At 55.4% G+C, this 24327-nt stretch overlaps 1 protein-coding gene across 1 annotated transcript; it reads right to left on the reverse strand.

Annotated features, from left to right (window-relative positions):
• Positions 1–312: 312 nt before the first annotated feature.
• LOC144727684 (BOS complex subunit NOMO1-like) lies at positions 313–21339 on the reverse strand. The gene is made up of 31 exons (XM_078606698.1): positions 21028–21339; positions 20077–20166; positions 19385–19430; positions 18917–19017; positions 18586–18686; positions 17824–17896; positions 17355–17504; positions 16417–16554; positions 15796–15885; positions 15003–15105; positions 14276–14426; positions 13824–13998; positions 13513–13654; positions 13139–13270; positions 12693–12832; positions 12167–12254; positions 11570–11633; positions 10232–10330; positions 9408–9584; positions 8926–9008; positions 8296–8455; positions 7910–8036; positions 7156–7269; positions 6723–6850; positions 5988–6129; positions 4937–5020; positions 4511–4624; positions 3930–4031; positions 2849–2968; positions 2331–2423; positions 313–1613 (listed from the first exon to the last, which is right to left on the reverse strand). The coding sequence occupies exons 1-31, from the start codon at positions 21286–21288 to the stop codon at positions 1482–1484; spliced, it is 3720 nt and encodes a 1239-aa protein (XP_078462824.1). The 5' UTR covers positions 21289–21339; the 3' UTR covers positions 313–1481.
• Between the last annotated feature and the right edge of the window lie 2988 nt (positions 21340–24327).

A 24327-nucleotide genomic window follows, 5' to 3' on the forward strand; every position in this document is an offset into this window, starting at 1 on the left:
ATACCTGCTTCGCACATGGGAGGCTTGCTCCAAAGTGTATAAAGTCATTTGTGGAGTTGACCAAACATCCCAATATAGTATCACAGAACTTGGGCAATTCTTGGCACCGGTTCTGGTTGTCTGTGGTATCCCACGTGGACACAAACACCGATTCTCAGACTGTCCCAAAATTTGGATTTGGGTGGCAGGAATTAATTTGTGCTGGTGTTGTGTTGAACACGCGTCCAATATAATGCAACGTTTTGGTTGTAGACCTCACCTTCTGAGACACGGGGTTTGTGCCTTGGAAAAAGTGGAGACTCCAACTAGGGGTCCAGACAAAGGTGGCAAGTGTTTTGGTTTGTGCATGCACACCACTGCCAATGCATTTTAATTGTACCATGGGAGGTGTAAACAGCTGTACATACGATCTTTACAATGTGATATGGAAAGCAAGAACAATTCATTTACAAAACATCAGTTACTGAAAACCCAAGCTCAAAGGGACTGCACGTGAAGTGGAAATACCTGGCAACGTCTCCCGCACCTCGAATAAAAGGCGAGAGGGCTGCAGATCAGCTTGCTACGATTACAAATACGCAATTCACATTTCTGCACGTGGTAATGCACTGGACACCAGTGAGGTGAAACTTTAGAATGGATCCATTTCCAGGGTTACTTTGCATCAGGGTTTGGTCACCAGGCACGCCTCATACTCGCACACCAAGGCCGTATTCTCAATCGTGGCTCAGCCTTGAACACTCGGGTTCGAGCTTGGGCTCGAGCTGCTCCGCTGCTTCCAAAGACGTGGAAAGTGGCTCAGCCGTGGCTTGGCTCAGGCTCATTGAAATCCTGAGCGTGGATGTGGGACCACACTCGGAGCCGCCAACAGTTTAAACACCTGGTTCAAGAGCAGAGCCACGACTAAGAATACGGCCGGAGGGCCCCGCGTCAGCCTCTCGTCAGGCCTCTCACTCGTCAGGCCTCATTAAATATCCCTGAGACTCCCTCCACGTGCATTTCTTCACATGGGCATCACGTGGTTATTCCTGCAAACCTAGAAGCAGTGCCGCTCGCGACTCGGACCTCCCACTGAGTCCACACAGGTCGCCGGTTTGACTCCATCTCCCGGCACGGCAGTTGAAACAATGGGGGCAAGTTTCTTAAATCCACCCTCTGAACACCAAGCGGTAAACATGCTCGGCAGGTGACGTATATGGGGGGAGGTAAAGTGTGAAAGAGTAGACCAAATACCACTACCAAGTTCCCTCCAGTGGAGGCCCTTCCGCCAGCAGTAGTGTCGATATCGCACAATTCACGTAACGTTAATGTAAAAATTGTGGTTTTTATTTTTATATATATTAATTTGTCTTCTAAACACATTGTTAGATTTTTATGGTTTACTCCATGCAGGCAGTTTTCCTTTTACATCCTAGTGGTGATGGATTCATGGTGTGATGCACTTGGAAGGGGAGACGGTGGAACGTGTCATGGGTGATGGGTCACGTCCTCCGGCTCTTGGGCTTCTTCAGCAGCTTCTTGGCGTCCTCCACAGCCGGGGCGGCTCCGAACGGAGGCCCCATGGCCTGCACGGCCTGCACACGGCTTCCCAGCTGCCAGAGCATGGGCAGCGCCTGCTCCACGGCACACACGGCACGGCACAGAACAGTCGCCACACAGCACGTTCGGCATCAATCCACAATATGCCAGACCTCTGTAGACTAAGACGAGGCATCTGACTTGGTGGAAATTGACGCGGTTATCAAAGCTCTTGCAAATCGAGACCTAAATAAAACATTTAGAAGGAATAAAAACCATTTACAAGAATGTAAGTGCTGCACTGAGACATTTGTGGTGTAATTTTTCTAAGGTTTGGACCATGACGCGAGCACACAGTCTTCTCGTTTCGAATTACGTGTGATCTTTAATGTCCACGTATTGTTTAAATGATCTTTAATGTCCACTGTGAGAGCGAAGCAGACGACTCGTGATATTTTCACGGCTGATAACGTGCAGTATTAACCAGGGTGGCCTGTCGGCATCGAACCGTCAACCTCTGTGACAAGCGGCGAACGCACTGCCGCAGTGCCGCATGGGAGCCCAGGGCAGCTGTTGGTAAACGACGCACGACGGTGCACATTAATTATATATGAGACATTGTTACCCAACTTATATGTAAATTGTTGAATGTTTTGTTAATTATATACACCGTGACCCAGCGACTTTGGTGATATTTGTTGTCTAACGTACGCCGCAAAAATGCACCCGTGTCCAGAGAGGGAGCACAGAGATACACCGCGGAGTTTATCAAGCGACGCAAGGGGCAAATAGGGAAAGGGGGCGATGGTCACCTTGTCGTGGTTGTAGATGGCGATGAGCAGCAGCAGCGTGAGCGGCAGGGCCAGGTACGAGCCTTGCGACGCCTCCTGCTCCATCGCTTTCCTCTGCACGCCACGCCACGTCGCGCCAGTCACGTTTCACGCCAGAGGGACAGCCGTCGTTCACCCACGAACGTCTCAGAGTCTCGAGACTCTTTTGCGGGAGGGCCTTGCCAAGTTTTTCACAGTAGGGGGCAATGATTGCCATGTGCGCAATCCCAATTGAGTACTTTGCGGTGTCATGACATTTTTTGTGCAAATTTGGGCCACCGACGCCAGCGCACAAAGGCCTGCTCTTGAGAATAACATCCTGGGATATTTAACGTCCAGAGGCAGACGGAGCGTTGTAATTGACTGTTAACACTCCGCCGGTTAAAACCAGGGCGGCCTGGAAGATTAGAACAGCGAAACTCCGCACCGAGCGGCAAAGGCGCTACCGCCGGGCCGCGTGCCGCTAGCGGCGGACCGGACACGGCTCGCGCTGCTCTCACCCGCGGGGAGAAGGAGAGCGTCACGTGCTTGTGGAAGCCCGCAGTGCTGAAGGAGACCTCGGGGAGCGAGAACTCGTAGAGTGCCCGGGGCAGCGAGGACTCGAGCGCCATCGTGTAGCTCTGCAACGGAACCGCGGCCGCACGGCCGGAGCGCTCAACGTCTCCGTGCTGCACGAGTATCGGGGCCAGCCCCACCGACACACGGTGACTTTGAAGTTACTAAGAATAAAGTTGGCCAAATAACTTGGGTTCCTTCTAAATGTCATCAATAAGGAAAAGTAGTAAATATCCATACCTTTACCCCAACTCACTCTACTCACCTCCACCCACTCTCCTGCCTCTCCCATCTCATCTCACTCTACTCCCCTCCACGCACTCTCCTGCCTCTCCCCTCTCATCTCACTCTACTCCCCTCCACGCACTCTCCTACCTCTCTCCTCACTCTACTCCCCTTCACACACTCTCCTACCTCTCTCCTCTCATCTCACTCTACTCCCCTCCACGCACTCTCCTACCTCTCTCCTCTCATCTCACTCTCCTCCCCTCCACGCACTCTGCTGCCTTTCTCCTCTCATCTCACTCTACTCCCCTTCACACACTCTCCTACCTCTCTCCTCTCATCTCACTCTACTCCCCTCCACGCACTCTCCTACCTCTCTCCTCTCATCTCACTCTACTCCCCGACACACACTCTCCTACCTATCTCCTCTCATCTCACTCTACTCCCCTTCACACACTCTCCGCTTCAACAACCAAGGCCTCCTTTCATCGCCCCGAGTAAACTGTCGCTCTGTGGGAGGTCGCCAATTTTCCTCCTTCTCGTCTGCTGCCCCCATAGTCTGGATCTCCCTTCCCCCAGATGTCCGTGCTGTCCTGACGTGGATGACAGTCCCCCCCTTCCCACAGAGAAGAACCACTCGTGGTCTCTGCCTGTAGTTTCTCTGGAAAAAACATAGTTCTTTGGGCCATAGACATACATCTGATATTCATGACAGTATCTCTGCCAAACGAGAACAGGAAGCGTGACAGGAGCAGGACAAGCGGTGCCACAGATGCTCGCCGAAGCCGCAGCACCACCCACCTCTCCGTCCCTCTGCAGAGGAGGGAAGTGGAAGAATGACGACTGGGTCAGAGAGAGCGTTTGGAAGGGCGTGTCCAGGTTCTCTCCACGATACAGCACCACCTGGAACACACGTCATGCTCGCTCGCTTACACATTCCTCACTCCATCCGCCACGCCACCGCACCCCAGCGTTTGGGGTCGACAGTTCCCAAGGGCCCAGCATCGGAGACAGAATTTTACTTCACTGTGGCCGAACTGGACGTTGTTTTCATTGCCAGCGTGCATCTCTCCGTGCTGCTCTGCGCACGTTCCACTCTGTTTATCTGTGTTCGTGTTTCTGATCCGCGTCACGGCGGGAAGTTCGCACCGATTAAAAACTTTTTTCTTCAGGCACAGGCGTCCGCTGCTGTTGATTATGAAACTCAATGAAGCCAAAGCGCTCCAAACCGTTTTTATTCGCCTCCCATTAGTAGCCGTGTCCCTCCAATTTGGGATATTTGGCCAGTTCCTAATTGAGTCGTGCGAGTGGCAAGAAGGAGGGAACATTCGATATCGCCCTCGCTCACTCCCTCGCTCGCCGAGTCGGCTAGGAGCTCTCACCTTGAGCGTGGCCAGGAGCTCCTGGCTGGGAGTGATGATGTTGCCACTCAGGTCAAACTGGTTCATGTGTCGGAATGCGACGATGTTCACGTCGTGGATGTCACGCGTGTCCACCTGCAGCAAACACAAACATTAAGCGGTTGGTGGTGAACTAGGATCCAGATCTCAGACAGGACTCTTACCTAGAAACATTTGGAAGTTCACCAGAATTAGTTCAGGCGAGACTTACTCTGCCCATGAGATACTGAATTTCGAAACCCGTCCAGAGTTTACTTGTGTTGAACCGATGCTGCTGGAGTGATGATGCACTTCCCAGAAGGCCGTGTGGCTGATGGGATGTGTAACGTTTATATGTATCACACGGAGGGAGACGCGCGAAGGCAGCGTGCCGCCTGCTCGGCTGTCGCGAGGATGCAGCGCACGCACCTGCACGGCGCGGTAGTGCGGAATGGCCCTCTCGACGTGGTCGTTTCCTTCCCGCTTCACGCGCACGTGGTACGTGCACGATGGCTGTGCGGACACGTGGGAGGGGAGGGGCAGCAAACACAACACTCATCACGACCACGCGGCGTCTGCGCCCAGCTTGCTAGACAGGGTCGTGGGAGTAGCCCCACATGTTCACTTTTCAAGCCGTCCACTCCCATGCTGGGTGAGCGAGCGTGAGTGGGAAAGTGGCTGGGAGCGTGAGCGTGTGAGTGGTTGAGTGTGAGTAGGTGAGTGAGGAGTGGGAAAGGGACTGTGTGAATAAATAAGTGGGTGAGCGTGCGAGTGAGTTCAAAGGTGATGTGTCCAGGTCGACTGAACTCCTTTGCGGCAGCGGCTAGGCGGTCGCCAGCGCTGCGTGCTGATTGGCTAGGGTGCCGAGCTGAGCCCACCACGTTTCCAGTCTTGGCAGAGGCATTTGTAGGACAGGACGGACTCGTGGGGTTTGGGGGGGGAATAGCAGCGGCCTGCCAATGGCTCTGCGTATTGCACGAAGTTTCCTCCCCTGCCTCACAGTGACCTGTCAGAGCGGCGACACCACGCGCCTCGTTTTGGAATTATTCTCAAGTCTCCTCCAAAGCAGCCAATGTCAGCCCTGCAAGGGCGTGTCCTTCCAGTCTCCTACAAACATCCGCACCGCACTCTCCAATCCACAACCTGATTATCTGGCTCCTTCATGCAATCGTTCCTTTGGAAAATGCGTGCCGGACGCGAGCGTGACTTCGTCGGCATCTGCAGCCGCTCGAGATGCCCAACACACGGTGACAGCCGAGATCTATTAAAAATGCGCGAGGCACCGCCGTGCTCAAAACCCGACCCCGAGATGTGCAGCGAGCTCAGGGTGACGTGGGGTCACGAAGCCCGGCGACCCAGGGCGACGAGTCACGCAGCTCGACCGCGAGGAACACTCGGGAAGGTCAACTCACGAGAGGTGTAGCGCGAGAGTTACTCGCGGTCCGAGGGCGACGGCAGATGCGGTGCGACGGTCACTCACGGTGAGGCCACGGAGACGGAAGCGGCCCTCCTCGTCTGTGGCGCTCTCCTCCACGCTCGTGCCGCACGCGCCCTGCCCCACGGCCTCCACCCCCACCCCTGCCTCCGCCTCCCCACTCAGCGACCACACCCAGCCAAAGCAGCTGCGCACACGCACGCATGCACAGAGGTTCGCGGTTCTAATCTGGAAGGCCACCCTGGTTATTACCACGGGTGTAATAATCGTACCAATGCTACGCGCCATCTGCTTCCCAGTGGACGCTAAAGATTTCCCAATGCCATTCCAAACAAGTGGCCATTGTGTCGGCATTTTTTAACAAATTCGAAAAATTACATCGCCATACGGTAAAGTCACGTAGTTAGAATTAAAATAAAATAAATCACGACGTTTCGATCGCAACACAAGCGGTCGAAACGTCGTGATTTATTTTATTTTATTTCTAACTACGTGACTTTACCGAAAGAACCAAAGAGTATGTATTCCTGCAGTCACGAAAGCTTCAAATCGAGAATTACATCGCCGATTACTCAATTTGGAAACAGTGGCAGCGATCATCGCCCCCCCCTACTGGCAGACTGCGTCCGCTCGCAGTCCCCTTGTGCCGCACAAGGACAGCTGCCACTGGGGGTGCCCTCTCGTACGTTTAAGCTGAGATGTGAGGAACCGTGTGCGAAGTGCTGCGAGACGCCCTGCCGTCACAGGGGCGCGCAGTCGCAGACGGATCGTCGGGCACACCTGTACGCGACGCGGAAGGCGCTCACATCGATGTGCACCGCGTGTCCTTCCTGCACATCCACCACCTGGGACGGTGGCTCAAAGCGGAACTCCTTCATCATGGGCTTGAAGAAGAACTGGCCCGGAGTCTGAATGAATGAAATACAACGATCCACACGTGGGTTTACGCAGCCGACGTTACGACTCGCGATATATTTTTGGGTCAGGCGACGTAATAATCTCGCCAAATTTGTGTCGTTAAACGCTTGTTCACTTGACAAATTTGTCTTTGTTTGGCTATGCGAGGTGGTAGAGGGTCTTACAACACTTACTTATCAAAATTATTACATAGCCTTAGGTAACATGTATTATATATCAATTAATCCCAGTTGATCCAGGGTTGGAGCGAGAGCGTTGTGCGCTGCTGGTGCTGGTGGTAGCGCGCTTGACGGACCAGGTTGGTGAACTTGTAGGAGCCGTTGTCCTGCGTGAGGCGGTTGGAACGGAACTGCCCTCCGCTCAGCGACAGCAGCACACCGGGCAGGGGCTGCCCATCCTCTGACGTGATCTACACGGGAGCATCACGACACACGCAGCAGCACACACATATATATACACCCACGCGAAAACGTCTCCATCAAAGTGAATCGGATCAACCATGCTAATGCAGGATATCCCAGATTCAGCCTCAGCTGGAATCCTTCTGCTGCCGTTACATCTCGCGTGAAGCACCCCGATCATCCTGATAGAAGTCACGGTGACTGCTGATCCAGCCCTCACCAATTTACTCTAGTGTCTCACTCACCGAGAGTCACACCACACTTCTACAGCTACTGCTACCATGACTGTTCCCGTGAACATCCCCAATTGATTCCTCCACCCCATGTTGAGGACTCGGTCTACCAGACACGCACCGCTTCGTCTCATCCACACCACGTTCAGCCGACCACCACACTTGTAGCTCACAACTCACTTGCCCAATTCACCCACAACTCTCACAAACAAGGGTTCCAAGAATTGTGGCACAACCCAAACACACAATTACGAATAATAAGTACACAGATGCTGCCGGTGTGCACGGGAGCGCTGAGTGAGTGTGTGCGAGAGTGAGTGTGCGAGAGTGAGTGTGTGCGAGAGTGAGTGAGTGCGTGCGAGATTAAATGCGGACCCCGCCGCCCCGGACTCGTGTGGACGTGGCCAGCGGGTACCGTGAGCGTGATGGAGGCGAGGGCGAAGGCCTGGAAATGGCCGTGGCGGCCGTCCACGGGGCGTAGCACGAAGCCCTCCTTGGCGGCCGACACGGCGTAGTCGCGGTGGCCCTGCAGAGGGCCCACTCTGCGCACCACGCAAACATCCTCGCTCGCTGCCGTTTGCCATTGCTCCGCTCGCGCGCAGATGGAGAGCACGCGCGGCGCGTGTACCGCGAGCACCGATCGGCAACACGATCCCGACACCTCGGCGGTTGGTAAGCGCGCGCGCGCAGCGTTACCGGGATACACAGGCGCGTCACGAGAGACATCGCGTTGCCCGTGCCGGAGCGGCGAGGCGCCTCATTGAGGTGCCCCGGCAAAGCGCCCGGCGAGGCGGTACATACCGGTAGGAGCCGTGCTCGTCGGTGAGCACCGTGACGAGGCTGTCGGCGGCACCGGATTCCCGTATGTCGATGGCGACACCGGGCAGGGCCGGTTCCACGCGGCCCGCCACAAACACCCCGGCCTCACCAGACACGGCAGCCAGTCGCTCGGGGCAGCTCTCTACACGCACCGGCAAGACAAAGATCCCCCGTGTAGCATTAACAGACTTTAGGGGCAAGTGCTGTGAGCGAGACACCCCCATGAAGGCCGGTATGGGGCACAAGGGGGTGGGGTGCTGTTGGCACCTCGGCCAGCTGCCTTTTTCTCCCCTGTGATGTTTACACACATCAGATACTTATTTGAGGCTGGCGATGTTGGCCACGAGCGGGAATCGAACCCCGGTCGCTGGGGTTGGTAGCACAATGCGCGCGCAGGCACACACTCTGCAGGCCAGGTGCCAGGTGCCAGGTCGCCTTGACCCGCACAGGGACAGCTGCCACTGGGGGGCCCTTTGAGCATTTCAGACGAGGTGCAAGGCGATCATAGCGTGTACAGCGCTCCGAGTTACTCGATCAGCAACTTAATCGTGGTCATCATTGTCACACAAACCGCTCTCCCACAGTGCAAGGAAAAGGAGTGGTGTGACCCACCTCCCTGCACGACGGCCTCGGTGCTTGCCGGGTAGAAGAGCAGCTCACGCGAGGCAGCCTCCACTCGCACCTTCTCCCCCGCGCTGCTCACAGTACCACACAGCACGCAACACACACACAGCACGCAACACACACAGCACGCACACACACACGGAGCAGGAGTAATACGTTTTTCAAAGCATCATCCATACAAACTATGATTTTTTCCTGAGAAAAGGTTATTTGGAACATTACTCTTTCTCAAAATGTTAAAAAACACTGCTGGTCAACTGTCAAACACAGCATGGCCTCCCGGGCCGCCCCATCATCGTGACCAACTGTCCCGACCCTGTGCTGCTGCCGCTGCAGCAAAACGCGACTGTTTGAAGAATTATAACTCGAGCTAGTACGGACATTTTTCGATTCTAATTTTAATAAGGAGGAGATATCTGATAGATGGAAGGTCCCAAATCCGGCGAGCCCCCCAGCTCGCGGCCACGCACCGAGCCCAGAAGGAGTAGGGGTAGGTGAAGGGCGCTTGCGCTGGCGGCAAAGGCGCCACAGGCCCCTGCTCGCGCTCCCCCGCCTCTCCCTCCTCTTCTGCCTCCGCCGCCGCCTCCTCCTCCTCGTCCCCCTCCAGTCTCAGAGGGCCCAGGACCTGGGTCTCCTCCAGCGATGACCTTGACCAGGCACACGCGCAGCGCACACCGCACTAAGTACGCAAGCGCAGCGGCATGCAGCGGTTCGTGTGGGTGCAGGGTGGGTGGGTGCAGGGTGGTGTGTGGGTGAGGGGTGGGTGGGTAGTTGCGGGGTGGGTGGATGGGTGTGGGGTGGGTCGGTAGTTGCGGGGCAGGTGGGTGAGGGGTGGGTGGGTAGTTGTGGGGTGGGTGGGTGGGTACGGGGTGGGTGGGTGCGGGGTGGGTGGGTGGTTGCGGGGTGGTTGGGTGCGGGGTGTATTAGGAGGATTGGGTTGAGGAGATGGGCAGTGCAGTGAGTGTTGTTGGGGAGGATGGATGCCCATCATGGAGGAGCAGAGATGACTCTTGCAAGGTTGAGTACAAATTGTGCAGAGGAGCGCTACTACACTCTATGGTCAGAATACGCAGGGGCACGGCAAAGACTCACGTGGTACAACCCAGAACTGCTAGAGGTTGCATTTTTATACAATCACGCTGCGATCAAACGGCACCGCAGTCGCTCGTGCGATGACGGCTTTCAGGCTCGCACGTCCGCGAGCGATGCTTGCGGCGAGGCCTATGCGGCCCGCGCCGCACGTACCGCGGGCGCCAACGGTGGCCGGTGCCTGCGGGAGGAGCGCGACGCTTACTGCACGGTGAGCGTGATGTCGGCGGCCATCTTGTCGGTGACGATGGCTCCCTGCACCAGGTGGTGAGTGGCTGTCATGGCGAGCACGCTGGGGTGGACGCTGCACGGTGCACACACGTGAGGGGCATGGTGAGGCGAGGGGCATGGTGAGGCGTGGCGCGCAGTGGTGTGATCCGGCGCCTCGCGCTCGCCGGGACAGGCGCGAGCAGCTTTTTCTTTCGCACGACATTTAAAACGATTATTGTTCTTACGCAGGAGGGGCGATGTTGCTATGTTGCTGTGTAATCCCAACTGAGTAAATGTTCAGGTCATTTTTCAGCATTGCGATGTCCAATACCAGTTCTGTTGCACGTATTTTTAGCTATGGGAGGAAATCAGAGAGCCCAGAGGAAACCCGTGCGGAACAGGGGGGAGAACAAACTCGACAAAGAGGCGCCCAAGTCTGGAATCAATCCCTGGCCATTCTTGCTCCGAGGCACGAGTGTTACCACTGCGCCACCCAGAAAAGCAACTGACAAAACACGATAACTGTGTTGGGTGTGGTCATCTATCCGATGGCATCAGGAGTAGCTGGGTGTATCGCTTCCGTTCCTCCTGTGTAAGCATGGCACAGTGGGCAGTGGTTGCTTACGAGATGAACAGATCGCACTTCACATTCAACAACAGGGAGACTCTTTGACTTGACATTTCTGAAGCTCTACGGTAAATGGCGCTCTTGCAAAGGGACGCACTGTGATATCAACCTCAAGCTTGATGTGGAGTCATCGTCTTGGTTCTTTCGGTAAAGTCACGTAGAAGGAAATTAATAAAATAATAAAATAATATTTTATTAATTTCCTTCTACGTGACTTTACCGAAAGAACCAAGACGATGAATCCCTGCAGTCACGAAAGCTTAAAATCGAAACTTGATGTGGAGATTGAATAGTTCATGTCTTCTCAGAAGAAGACATGTCAACAAGTATAACCCGTAAAAACTAAGTTTTTCACTATAAATCCTTTATATGCGTGGCAGCTAGAGTCCTCTCGTCCTCTGGCTTGAGATGGCTGCCACCTATGGGTCAGATGATTGCATGGCACCATTAAGCAATTGGTAATTAAACATAATATTTTTGTCCTAAAAAGTGTAACATTTTGGAAAAAAAATTCCACGAACATTAATTGTCACGCACAACGAGTCTGTGTGGAAAATGTCAGCTCGATTGGATCACGGGAAGTGGGTTAAAAAACGACCGAAAGATTTGCACGGTCGTAAGCAAGCAAGCAAGCTAGCGCGCAAGTGAACTTAATATAAAGGATTTAAAAAGGTGCGATCCACATGCGTGCAATGCTCGGCTCACGTGTCGTAAGTGTACACGTCCTGCTGAAAGCGGTGGCAGGAACGCGGCGTCAGCTTGTACATGCCTGCACACACACACATTCACCCAAGCAACACACGGCATCAACAGTAGCTCCACGCGTGCGCACACGCAGATACTGCACATTATCAGTGCACCCTGCGCTGAGGGCAAGCGCTGATGGAAGCACCTATTTAGTGAACACGTGGGAGAGTGATTCATAGTTGAGGTTTGGGTGAGGCCATGTAATGGATCTGGCGAAACTGAGATTCTAAGACCCTCCCCGCCACCGGAAACAGCCAAACACATTGTCCCGTGTGCAAGTTTTCAAAACGTGGTAATTTGTTATTGTTTCAGCTCACCGGTAAGGTGACGAACAACATACTCGAGACGTGGACGTTAAGTAACAGCTAACGGTGATTCTGAGAATTGTTCCCCTGCACGCCGCGGGGGGGGGGAAGGTGCCACCAGCTCAACGACGCGGCAGTAACAAAACAGAGCGACGACGAGACGCGCGGCACCAACAACTTTGGCCGCGTCGATGACCCCGTGCGCGACCTCGAGGGACGTAAACGCTCAACTTGGGCGGCAGGCACATACCCGGCAAGGAAAGGCAGAAGCGGTTCATGCCCTTGGTCAGGTTGTAGACGCCGACATTCTCCGGGCCCTTCTCGTCCTGGTAAAACTCCTGCGAGCACAGTCACGGGCATCACAGAGAGGCCACCAGTGGTGAGATCGCCACGGCCACTGTCATCACAGTGCACTTTATAGTTCATGAGCCCAGACAGGATATGTCGCTTGATTGGTTCCAATTTGTCAACGTGGTCAATAATAGTCAAATATGTGTTAACCATTTCAAATGATCGGGTTATCAAATTACTGGAGATATAAACCTGAATATTTGTTTAGCTATGTCGGGTGGTGGAGGGTCTTATGACATAAATTCAGTCAGATAGTTACGTGGCCTAACCCAAAAAATTGTATTACGATCTTGACAATGGCTGCGAAAACCTTCACGTTAGACTTGAAATCTGGACACAATTTTGCTTTGTGGGAGGGCTGATGAACTGAGGGTGGAATGCCGAGCGGCACCCTGGGAGTTGGCCATGCTGCTGCTGCTGCTCACCAGGGCGATGGAGTGGGAGAGGCTGCAGCGAAGCATGAAGCCCGTCTGGCGGAACTCTACGTGGCCACCACCACCGCTCTCCAACAGCTCCACCTCCAGCGAGCGATTCTTCCAGCACCACTCCTCCTGGCCCACCGACACTGCACAGACGACAGCCATCGTCACGTGCAACCAGACACAACACGACAGCCGTCACATGCAACCAGACGCAAGACGGCGGCCATCGTCATAAGCAACACAGCAGCCATCGTCACATACAACCAGAAAAAACACGACAGCCATTGTCATGCGCACCCAGGGGCGACACAGCAGAAAGTTAAATGGTTTTAAAGTAACTTCTCAAAGCCAACTCGCATGAGTGTCCGTGGGGTCTACAGGCCTCCACTACGTCGAGTCCTCACCGGGTTAAAAACGAAACCAAGAGGCACCTCGGGACCGCATCTCACCCTTGTAGCGGCCGAGCAAGAGGCGGTCGAAGGAGAAGTCGGCAACAGGGCCGGAGTCGGAGAGGGACAGCGAGCGCTTCTCGCCCTGCGGTGCCGCATGCTGCAGCGTCAGTGCCAGCTCCCCGCAGCCAGCTGTGTGCACAGCGCCCCTCCTTGGTTAGTGTTGCGGCCACAGCCCACTGCGCTGCACACGTAGACTCGACAGACCGCACGCAGCTGCACCGACACGCTCACAAAACGCTCCCAACCCGCCCCCCTCACCCGCCCCCCCCACCCGCCCCTCAACCGCCCCCCCTCACTCACCACCCCAGCGCTCTATAAAAAACGCAGCGTGGCAGGGCAATGCACACAGAGCGCAGTGGAGCACGGGTTACCCAGGCAGGAGACGGTGCCTGACAGCGACAGCAAGAGCTGAGTGAACGAGAGGCCCAGCACGGGAGCCCGTGTCACCGTGACGGTCTGCAGCGCGGGCTGCAGCGCCAGCCCCGCCTTGCTCTCAGCTTCGCTCACATCCACCTGTGAACACAGCAGCATGCAGTCACAACACAGACACAAACACACACAGTCTCACCTGTTAACACGCACAGCCACAGACACGGCGAAGACCAACTCAGCCGTGCCCGAGTGAGACGTAGCCAGCGAGCGTACCTGCATCCGTGCTCGTTGCGCGTGCGTGTAGGCCTACCTGGAGGCCGTACGTGCCCGAGGGGGCCAGGAAACAGAAGGCCCCGAGGGCGTCTGTTTCGGAGACTTCGGTGGCGGCAGCCCCTCCAACGGGCGTCAGCGTCACCCTTCGCCTCCCTCCCCCACGCCCCCCCTCGGGCAGCCGATCCACGCTCACGGTGCCGCACACACTGAAACTGCAACCGCACGGCCCCCGTTACCGCACGCACTCTCACACCGCTGTAAACCATGCCCCCACACCGCCGTCCCACCACCACACCTCTCCTGCTGCCCCCCACTCAACTCACCACTCCTGCTGCCCCTCACTCAACCCTCCTGCTGCCCCCCACTCAACCCACCACACCACTCCTGCTGCCCCCCACTCAACCCACCACTGCTGCTGCCCCCCACTCAACCCCAAGCGCAATCGCTAGAGCGAGCACCGCGCGGAGCATGGACGCGAGGCGGCGGCACCTGGAGGCAATGATGTCGGGCAGCGTGGGCGTGCTGGGCGCAATCTTGCTCGACACGGGCGGGAAGCTGTAGTGCTCCTTGCTGGTGGCGATGGTGTAGGATCCCGTCGTCATGTTCTCCAGCCGGAACGAGCCGTCCTCCCGAGTGATCACTGGGGCGCGCAGCGAACCGCCGGAGACAGGGGTCGGCGGGGAGACGCCGAGAGGATATCGAACGCGCCAGGGACCCGGGCACGGAAAATGTTATTCTTGTTAATATTAATGTGGTCAATAACTATGTTGCGTTATTCATCGTCCGTTTACTTGTTTACCCCACGGTGTAACCCACGGTGTAACCCACGGTGTACCCCACGGTGTACCCCGTGGGCAGTTGCCCGGACCCGGATGCAGGATCTCGAGTGTCAGTGCAGTGCTCTGGCCTCTGAGCCACTCAGCCACCTCCAACATAAATGACGTTTCAAGGTTTCATTAGTAACTTTACCACTGTTATATTTTAAATGTATTTCTGTTTACAATGACTATAGGAATTAAGAGTGATTATGTGCCTTTCCTTGTGCGTCGCCAATAATAATTAAATATTTTATAACAATGTTGAATTTGTAAGGTCCGCGGCGGGAAGGCAGCCACACCCACCGCCAATAATTTCCCACGCTCTGCAGTCCCATAATGGGATAGGTGCCAATGAATGACGGCTCCACATTTGCTTTATTGTGAAGCTGTCATGTTACCTTGTATGTTGTTGAGGGACACAACGGCGCCTGGAATGCCGTTTCCACCGACCGCTTCCAGCACCCGGCCCGTCACCGAAAACCCCATCACGCGGAACACAGTCTGCAAAACGTGAAACGAGGAGCACAGCTGACGTCACGGTGGAGACGACCTTCGTGGGGACACAGCACAATACTCTCTGCACGCACGCACGCACGCTGCCTGGCCCGCCGGGTTTCTCTGCAGGCTAACAGGACAAGACCGAGATGATTCGTTTTTAGGTGAGGCCACTTCATAATCTGGTCAAGTTGGTTTCGTACGACTCTCCACCACGCGTTTTTGAGCATTTAACCACGCGCAAATTATTATTAGTATTCTTTCAGTTCACCTTCAAGTTGAATTATTAGCTAGTTTCTACATGTCAGTAATTTGAGAGTAATATTTTAATTTGACAAAGACACTGAAGACCTCCTCTTGTGAGTGACGTCTTGGAATCTTTGACGTCCACTGTGGTTAGGGCGGCTGCCGCACTCAAACCGTGAGCCTATGCAAAAAAGTGGCAAATGCTGCTTGTTGGAAATTTATTTAAATTGTTTTTGTACTGCCGTCAATGTCTTCCATAATGCTGTTATTTTTTCTCTGATTTCTGTTCCATTGATTTTGCTCCGATTTCTATTTGCTTCACCACTGCACGTTGCTTTCACGTCGTTACTTTTGTCATTGCCAGACTCCTCTATCCTGGCTTCTCGAGTTCCCACCTGGGAACACGACATCAGCGTGTGACAACGCACGCTGTGCCACCGCCGGGCTTACCTCGAGGCTCAGGCTGTCGTGCTCCACCGTGAAATCGAGGCGTGCGGGCGCGACGTCGAACGTGATGCGCTCGCCTTGGTAGAACGGCACCTGCAGCAGAAACGGGGGGGCACAGCTCCAACAACGCGCGGAAGCATCCGGAAACATCACTCGCTTGGGCTGACGCACAGCGGCAGCGATCATCGCCTCCTACTAGCAGACCGGACCAATACGTGGAGCCTCTCCCTTCCCAGTGTTAGTGGTGCCATTGGCCTCCTTGAGGCTCATCTGCCTTTAGTAACCGACACATTACCCAGGGTCCCACTGCCCTGTTGTGGATGCACGCAGGGCCGGCTTAAGGCACGGAGGCTCGAGGGGCTGCAGCCCAGGGGCCTCCGCCAGCTGGAAGGCCTCAAGTGATTAAGTGAAAAGTTATTTCATTTGTGAATGCTGAATTAACATTTGTTGTTAGCCTTGTAAAAAATATATTTGATTTTTCTTTAACTTTGTTTTAATCCGGCCTTGGATGCATGCACGCTAACAAACACGCTCACAGCACACTACCAGTCGCACGCACGAGTGAAATTGTTGACTCGTGGGTGTTGCTTGAACGAAAGCACGGAGGGAGACGGAGGTGCTCACCAGCGAGTAGGAGCCGCACGGGAGCGACGGAAACATGAAGGTGCCGGCGTGGGTGGAGGTGGTGCTGCACACGAACGCTGGCAGAGTCGAAGCGGCCGAGAAGCCCTTGACAGATCCAAAGCTGCACCCAGCCACATCCTAGACAGCACACACCACCTCACTGAACTCTTCACCGACGGCAAGCACAGCTTCTGCCACACGCAATGCAGCAACACCTCCGCAGAGCGCGGCTCCCACAGCCGCGCGGCTCCCACAGCCTCGTGGCTCCTTCGGTCCCTTCCCAAGGCCACTAGATCCCCTCTGCTCATCCACTCGTGCATTAACGCAGTGCACGTACACACGGGGGAGAGTACACAGCACAGGGAGTACACTGCTGTGTACTCACACTAGAGGCCGACCGAAATTTGGTTTTCGTTTCAGCCCCGAAAGTTGGCAAATGGCCTCTTTCGGCATACTTTCGGTTTTGGCCGAAAGTCAATTTTTAACTTTCGGTTTACTTTCGGTTTCGGCCGAAACCAGAAATTCAGTTTCGGTCGGCCTCTATCTCACACTGCCACGTCCTCTCACGACACTGCCATGTATTCTTTCTGCCGTGTACTCTCTGCCCCGTGCCCACACTCTTCCAAGTACTCTCTCCGCAATGTACTCTCCCCCGTGTGTGCTCTCTCACCCATGTGCACTCTCTCTACAGCGTACTCTCCCCCGTGTGTGCTCTCTCACCCATGTGCACTCTCTCTACAGCGTACTCTCCCCCGTGTGTGCTCTCTCATCCATGTGCACTCTCTCTACAGCGTACTCTCCCCCCGTGTGTGCTCTCTCACCCATGTGCACTCTCTCTACAGCGTACTCTCCCCCGTGTGTGCTCTCTCACCCATGCGCACTCTCTCTACAGCGTACTCTCCCCCCGTGCGTACTCTCTCTCTGCCGTGTCCTCTCACCTGCTGGGCGACGCTGGAGAAGAGCAGCAGCTGCACGCCCTGCACGGGCTCGTCCTCGCTTCGCACGCTCCCCGTCACCTGGTAGCCGGCCACGACCAGCCCCTCCCCCGCATTGCCGTTAGCCACCCCCACCGTCACCGCCACGGAGGCCTGCCACGGCAAACACAAAGACCGCGTGTGAGGCCGACAAAGACTGTCGGGGCAAGCGCTGTTGGCAAGCACCCACGAAAAACGGAGCAGCACACGACGGGGGGCGGTGAGACAGCAAGAGTCGGGCCTGCTTGAGCCAATGCTGGGCCACTGCCAGGTGCTTACTGGCGAAGGCCCTCTCTGCTAGATACGGGTCCTGCACAACGACGCATTCACAGCTAACCCTGGCTGCCCGCGAACGTATTTTGCCAGGGACTCTGTCGGCACGTGGACGCGTTCGCCTCCGACTCTTAAATTGTGATGCGGCCGAGCCACTCACGGGGTGGAGCGTCCAGGTCGCGTGGGAGGCCTTGACCTCGTACTCGCCCGGGTGGACTCTCCCAAAGCTGTACCTGTCACAACGAGCACACACACACACCCTCAGCACACACACCCTCAGCACACACACCCTTAACACGTGCATCCCCTACACAGGCGCACCCTCAACAAGACGATGGGATGGAATTGCAAAGTGGAGCAGTGTGAGGGAGGAAGCAAAAAGAGAAGTGAGGTGAGCTGCAGTGTGGTGGTGGTTGAATGCAGTGTGGATGAGATGAAACATTTTGTGTCCGATAGACCGAGCGAAGTTCATGGCAATAGCAGCCATGGTAGTAGTAGATGTAAAAGAGCGATAAGGAGGCAACTGCCCCAATGGTGCGCGAGTTGACTGGGCGAATCAGTGAGTGCTCGATCATCAATCACCCTGCCTGCTGCTTGACGCTTAATTCTATCAGGCACAGTGAAGTTCGGACTGGGTGCTCCAGTCCAGATATGACGGCAGGAGCAGAATTCCAGTTGAGGCCAAATCCATGCTTTGTACAGAAACAGGAAAAGCTGTTCGGAGTTAAAGAGGCTTTGGCACGGGAAAATAAAACCAAGCTTCTTCAATAATGCCTTCACCAGATCAGCAACAGAGCCATGTCATGAGCGCGACAGGTGCGTCGAGGTTGCCGCGCCGGACAGTCACGGGCTAGTGGCTGTGGACGTGTACGTGTACGCGCGACTAGCGGGACGAGGTGGGGAGGGGGCCGAGCGGACCGACCGGCCGCCGGGCTGCGTGCGCACGCTCTGCAGGGCGTCCCCGCCCGCCGTCAGCTCAACCAGAACGCCAGCTGGCCCCGACTCCATGTTCCGGCTCAGCACCTGCGGCACACACGGCACGTGGGAAGGCGTCACGGCACCGAACGCAAGTCTCGGAGGTGGTCGTACCCACATTTTACCCCACCACCACACGCCAAGCGACTAACTCTGCTGGGTTTGGAGGGAGAGTGAGACGCGCACTGTGATGCAAGAGGATGTGTCTCACGCCAAAAGGGTGAGTCTCATGCTGAGAGGAAGAGTGAGAATTGCGAGTGGAGGGAGCCGACACTCACGCGGCCCGCAACGCTGAAGCCTGTGAAGAGGAAGTCGATGTCTTCGCCGGTGGAGCACGGGTCGGTCGCCCCATCCACGTGCAGCTCCACACTGCTCGGCTCTAGAGCGCGGGGTGGGGCGGGGGGGTAGACGGCTGAGAGATCGCACAGATCCCCCCTTGAAGACTTTAACAGACTGTCGGGAAAGTGGTGTTGGCGAGCACCCGTGAGGTCCAAAACGGGACACGAGGAGAACATTATGGGCAGAATCACGCCCGACCGCCTTTGTCTCCCCAGTGCTGATGTTTTATACACACCGCACCAGGTGCTCAATTGGGGAGGCCCAGGATCAGTTTGGATATTCGTCACTGATGTTGCTTGGGAGTGGGATTCGAATTCGGGGAGCTGGATTTGTAGCGCAGTGCGATAACCACTGCACCACTCACTCTGATCACACGCAAGCCTCGCCCAGCAGCAGTGACTACTCACCGAAACTCCAGCCAAGAGGAGGCTCAATCTTCAGGGTGAAGTCGCCCTGCAGAGAGGTGAACTCGGTGAGACAGCAAGGCCGGATATCAAACATAGAACCTCATCCATTGTTGCATTTGTAGCGACATGACCCGGAACCAATTTGGAACCCGGTGCAGAGCACTGCCTTCGTCATTGCGTCTGCAGGTCTCACAGCGATGCGCCGACCAAATGATCTGCCGCTTGGAGAGACCCAGGCTTAAGGTGTACATACCGCGAGCGCATTCCCCTGTCCGCATAGATTGGGCTGTTAAACGACCACCGTTTTCACAGGAGGAGGCGGCGTTTCCAGCAGAACGTCGGAATGATTGCACTGATCGCCACGTGCGCGGATATACAAACCACACGGGTCACCGCGCGGATAAACGTGCCCTCACTTTCTCAGGAGGTCAAATGCGCAGCCCTGCAATTGTTTTGCTCCCGCCACTGCTGCTGGCAGGGGCCTCGACTGCAGTGAACTAACGAGGATATTTGGTCTACTCTTCCAGACAGACCGGGCGTGCCCCACACGTTACCCCCATAACACGCGTAACCTGCCGATCGACTGTGATGTTACCCAACATTGAATAGAGCGAGGCGAGCTGGGGAGGCCACGTGGGGAAATATGATCGACACATGCGGCCCGCACACACGTGGGTAGCACGCGCACATACCTTGTCGTAGAGGGGGATCATGAAGTACCCGTTGTTGGGGGCGCAGTCCGTCTGGTATTTGAGGTTTCCCTGCTTCGTGTACAGCTTGATCTGCGCAGAGGAGCCGGTGTTACTCCATAGTGATCGCTAATGGGACACCTTCACTCGGTATCAAATACTTTTCACAAAGTGGATCGTTATGTTATTGATCCTGTCCGCTCAGTAGAAAACTATTCAGTCGTCCAAGCTCTCTCAGAACAAGGCATGAAGAAACAAAATGTTAGGCTAAACCCACACTAAGATTACACTTAGTACCAAATGCATGATAAAGTCATCGGACGAGTTGACGGCACCCGGCACCCAACCTCCAGCTAACCCCTCCACCAGCCTCAACTCCACTACCGCCCCCCCTCTGCCACCCCCCCCTGCCACTACCAGCCCCCTCTGCCACTACCCCCCCCCCTCTGCCACCACCCCCCCTCCCTCTGCCACCACCCCCCCTCCCTCTGCCACCACCCCCCCCCTCCCTCTGCCACTACCCCCCCCCCTCCCTCTGCCACTACCCCCCCCCCCCTCTGCCACTACCCCTCCCCCCTGCCACTACCCCTCCTGCCACTACCCCCCCTGCCACTACCCCCCCCTGCCACTACCCCCCCCCTGCCATTACCCCCCCCCCGCCGCTACACCCCCCCCCCCCGCCGCTACATCCCCCCCCTCTACCACTACCCCCCCCCTCTACCACCCCCCCCTCTACCCCCCCCCCCCGCCACTACCCCCCCCCCGCCACTACCCCCCCCCCCCGCCGCTACACCCCCCCCCCTCTACCACTACCCCCCCCCTCTGCCACCATCCCCCCCCTTTGCCACTACCCCCCCCCCCTCTGCCACCACCCCCCCCCCCCCTCTGCCACCACCCCCCCCCCCTCTACCATGACCCCCCTCTGCCACCACCCTCTTCACCCCGCCGCCGGACCTCAATGAGGGAGAAGTTGATGTCGATGTCGGACTTCACGAACCCCCCGCATCCTAGAACGTCCTCCGCGGCGGCGGTGGCGGCGACAGCGCTCAGGCCGAGGAGGAGCAGAAGAGGGGAGAACCTGAAGGAGAGAGTGGAGGAGAGAGTGGAGGGGAGAGGGGAGGAGAGAGTGGAGGGGAGAGGGGAGGAGAGAGGGGAGCGCGTGGCGGGCGTCGAACGCCAGCGACCGGCGGCAGCGTCGCCCATGTCTGCGCGCATCGCGGGGTCACGGTGCGGGAGAATCGATTGGCTAAATCGGAATCGATTCTGAGCGCCCGATTCCGTCACCGTCATGAGCTGCGCGAGCCGAGTGCGGCGGCGGAGAAGGGGGGGGCGCGACGCCACCGTCAACCGTCGCTGGAGTCGATTCCCTTAACAAGCGATAGAGAATCAACGGAATCGATTCTAGCCCAGGCGAGAGAGCATGTTCGGGGTCACGTGGGGGGTAAGCGTTAGGGACCGCGGCCACTTTAAAGCGTCGTCAGCGCGGAGAGACCGCGACCATTTACTCCAACCTGCTCAATGCTCGCTTCTTATAGATGTTAATATTCTGTTCTTGCCCATGGCGAACACCGCTTTGGTCTCCCTCGTGATGTTTACACACCACGCCAGGTACTCATTTAAGGCTGAGTCGACCTAGGGGAGGCCCAGGGCCGATTTAGATCAGCGTCACTGTCTTACAACCTCTAAACTTAAAACCACCATCTCCAACAACACCACCACAATCACCAATCTTGCAACCACCATCTCCAACAACACCACCACAATCACCAATCTTGCAACCACCATCTCCACCACCACCACCACAATCACCAATCTTGCAACCACCATCTCCAACAACACCACCACCACAATCACCAATCTTGCAACCACATCTCCAACACCACCACAATCACCAATATTGCAACCACCATCTCCAACACCACCACCACAATCACCAATCTTGCAACCACCAAATCCAACACCACCACCACCAATCTTGCAACCACCATCTCCACCACCACAATCACTAATCTTGCAACCACCATCACCACCACCACAATCACCAATCTTGCAACCACCATCTCCAACAACACCACCACAATCACCAATCTTGCAACCACCATCTCCACCACCATCACAATCACTAATCTTGCAACCACCATCTCCAACAACACCACCACCACAATCACCAACCACCATCTCCAACACCACCACAGTCACCCATCTTGCAACCACCATCTCCAACACCACCACCACAATCAACAATCTTGCAACCACCATCTCCAACAACACCACCACCACAATCACCAACCACCATCTCCAACACCACCACCATTCTTACAACCACCATCTCCAACACAACCACCACCACAATCATCACCAGCTTTACCAGCACCATCATCTCCACGACCATTCTCCAGAGCTGTACTATCCCGGCATATGTCAATATCTTCAGGAGCTAAGTCGAGGTCTGCTCGCCACGACAAGAGGGCTTCAGGATGAAGTTCGTGTCGTTTTGCTGTTCCTCCTCCATTGAAGGAGGAGCAGACCACGGTGGTTTACTCGATGTAGTCCATCGGTTTGGGCTGCACGGCTACAGTCGCACGACCGTGACTTGTGTCATAACTTTACATAAAACACATTCCTGCGGAGGGAGCTGGTAGTAACGTTGGGTTGCTCGGTCAATGGCCAGGGTCAACGGCGGCGTGGTGTATTCCGCAAATATGCCCGACTGGCGCAAGCCGGCGTGAGTAGGTTAAACGTTGAGTTTTATAAGGGCACCACGGGGTGACCAGCCCCTCCCCACCCAGCCCCTCCCCTCTCACTCCCCACCGAGCCCCTCCCCACCCTCCACCCAGCCCCACCCTCCCCTCTCCACCCAGCCCCACCCCTCCCATTTTTTGATGCACGACGGACGGACACAATAATCCCGTGGGCTGGCGTAACCAGGAGGTTCCTACCAGTATTAAGATGTGCTAATCGACCTGGCGATGTTGTGATGCGGGTCGATGGTTCCATCCCCTCCGCCAGTGTCTTCGAGGAGGAATGCCAAAGCCAGGAGGTGTGATGATTGGGGTCTCGAATGAGACGTCTGTTCTGGACATGCGCGTTGTTCCACTCTGTTCGCCAGAGGTTCCTCTGCATCTGGCTTGAGAGTCGAGGGATGATGATAGCAGCAGCAACCCTATCCCAGAAGGGAGATGGGCACTTACATCCCACTGGGATTTTTGCAGTGTTGGTGTACGGTGCATTTTCTGCAATATTTTGCTGTCTTTTCTTGGATTTTCTGTTTGCACAGTCACTTTAAGATGTTTTCTTGTTCATGTTTTTTGTTTGTTGCGGTTGCACCCGATTCAAGAGCCGAATGGCTCACAGGGCTATACCAAATAAATGAAACTTGAAAGTGAACTTGAGTTGGCTGCGAGGAACATTGTTGATGGGGTATATGTGGTTGTCGTTGTGCAATACATCGTCCAAAACTTATGTGCGGTTTGGTGAAAGCGTGTCTCCTAGTTTGACTCCGCTTAAAGTATATATACAGGATAACCTTACCCAACGCTGTTTTAATTGAACGTATTTTTCAGCTCCACACATGGTTTACCCAATGAGGTTATTTTTTTTTTGCGGAACATGTGGGTGGTGCTTTGTGAGTGGGTGCAAAGGTGGCGAGATCTTAACTTTGTTCGCCCGGTATGGAGGTGGTCGTGGGTTTGACCCTGACCCTGACGCCTGCTGCTGTATATTTGGAGTTTGCGTGTCTCTCTCCCCGTGGTCGTGTTGATTTTTCTCCAATTTTTGCCTCCACATTTAGAATCAAAGTGCGTTTAGTGTATTTGGATGCTATAACTTTCCACGTAAGTCACTTCGTTGTGCTAACATCTGGCCAAGCCGCTTGTGAAATAGAGTTATGTTTATCGCTCAGTGGGCTTTACCTGGTAAAATAAAAGTTTAAATAGCTCAATAGTGTGGGCGACCTTTCTACCAAGTCATGCATTTTCCAAGTCTACATTCTACAGCAGAGCTTCTCAACCATTCTTCCACATCCACGTGTCTCAATGTCGAGATTGCTCGACCTTCACGGCACACCGAACACAACAATATATAATCAGTGGGCCCTATACCCTGCAGGTGATTAATCATGGTTGATACGCGCGTGTGCGTGCGTCTCTTAAGTACTGCCTTGGTGCCGTCATGGGAAGGTGGAAAATCCAATCATTCGATCACCGCGTGTTCCCTCTCGGCCTGGTCGCGGTGACTCAATTAGAACTGCAGACG

Source organism: Lampetra planeri, chromosome 26 (assembly GCF_965212315.1).
Source record: "Lampetra planeri chromosome 26, kcLamPlan1.2.h2, whole genome shotgun sequence".
NCBI lineage: Eukaryota > Metazoa > Chordata > Hyperoartia > Petromyzontiformes > Petromyzontidae > Lampetra > Lampetra planeri.

Bases quoted from the DNA above. Each gene is read 5' to 3' on its own strand.
- LOC144727684 (XM_078606698.1), bottom strand. From the start codon at position 21,288: ATGCGCGCAGACATGGGCGACGCTGCCGCCGGTCGCTGGCGTTCGACG. The intron at 17,897-18,585 runs GTCGGTCCGCTC...TCGTTGTGACAG, and splicing joins CGCACGCAGCCCGGCGGCCG to GTACAGCTTTGGGAGAGTCC. The intron at 16,555-17,354 runs GTGAGAGGACAC...TGTGCTGTCTAG, and splicing joins TCTCCAGCGTCGCCCAGCAG to GATGTGGCTGGGTGCAGCTT.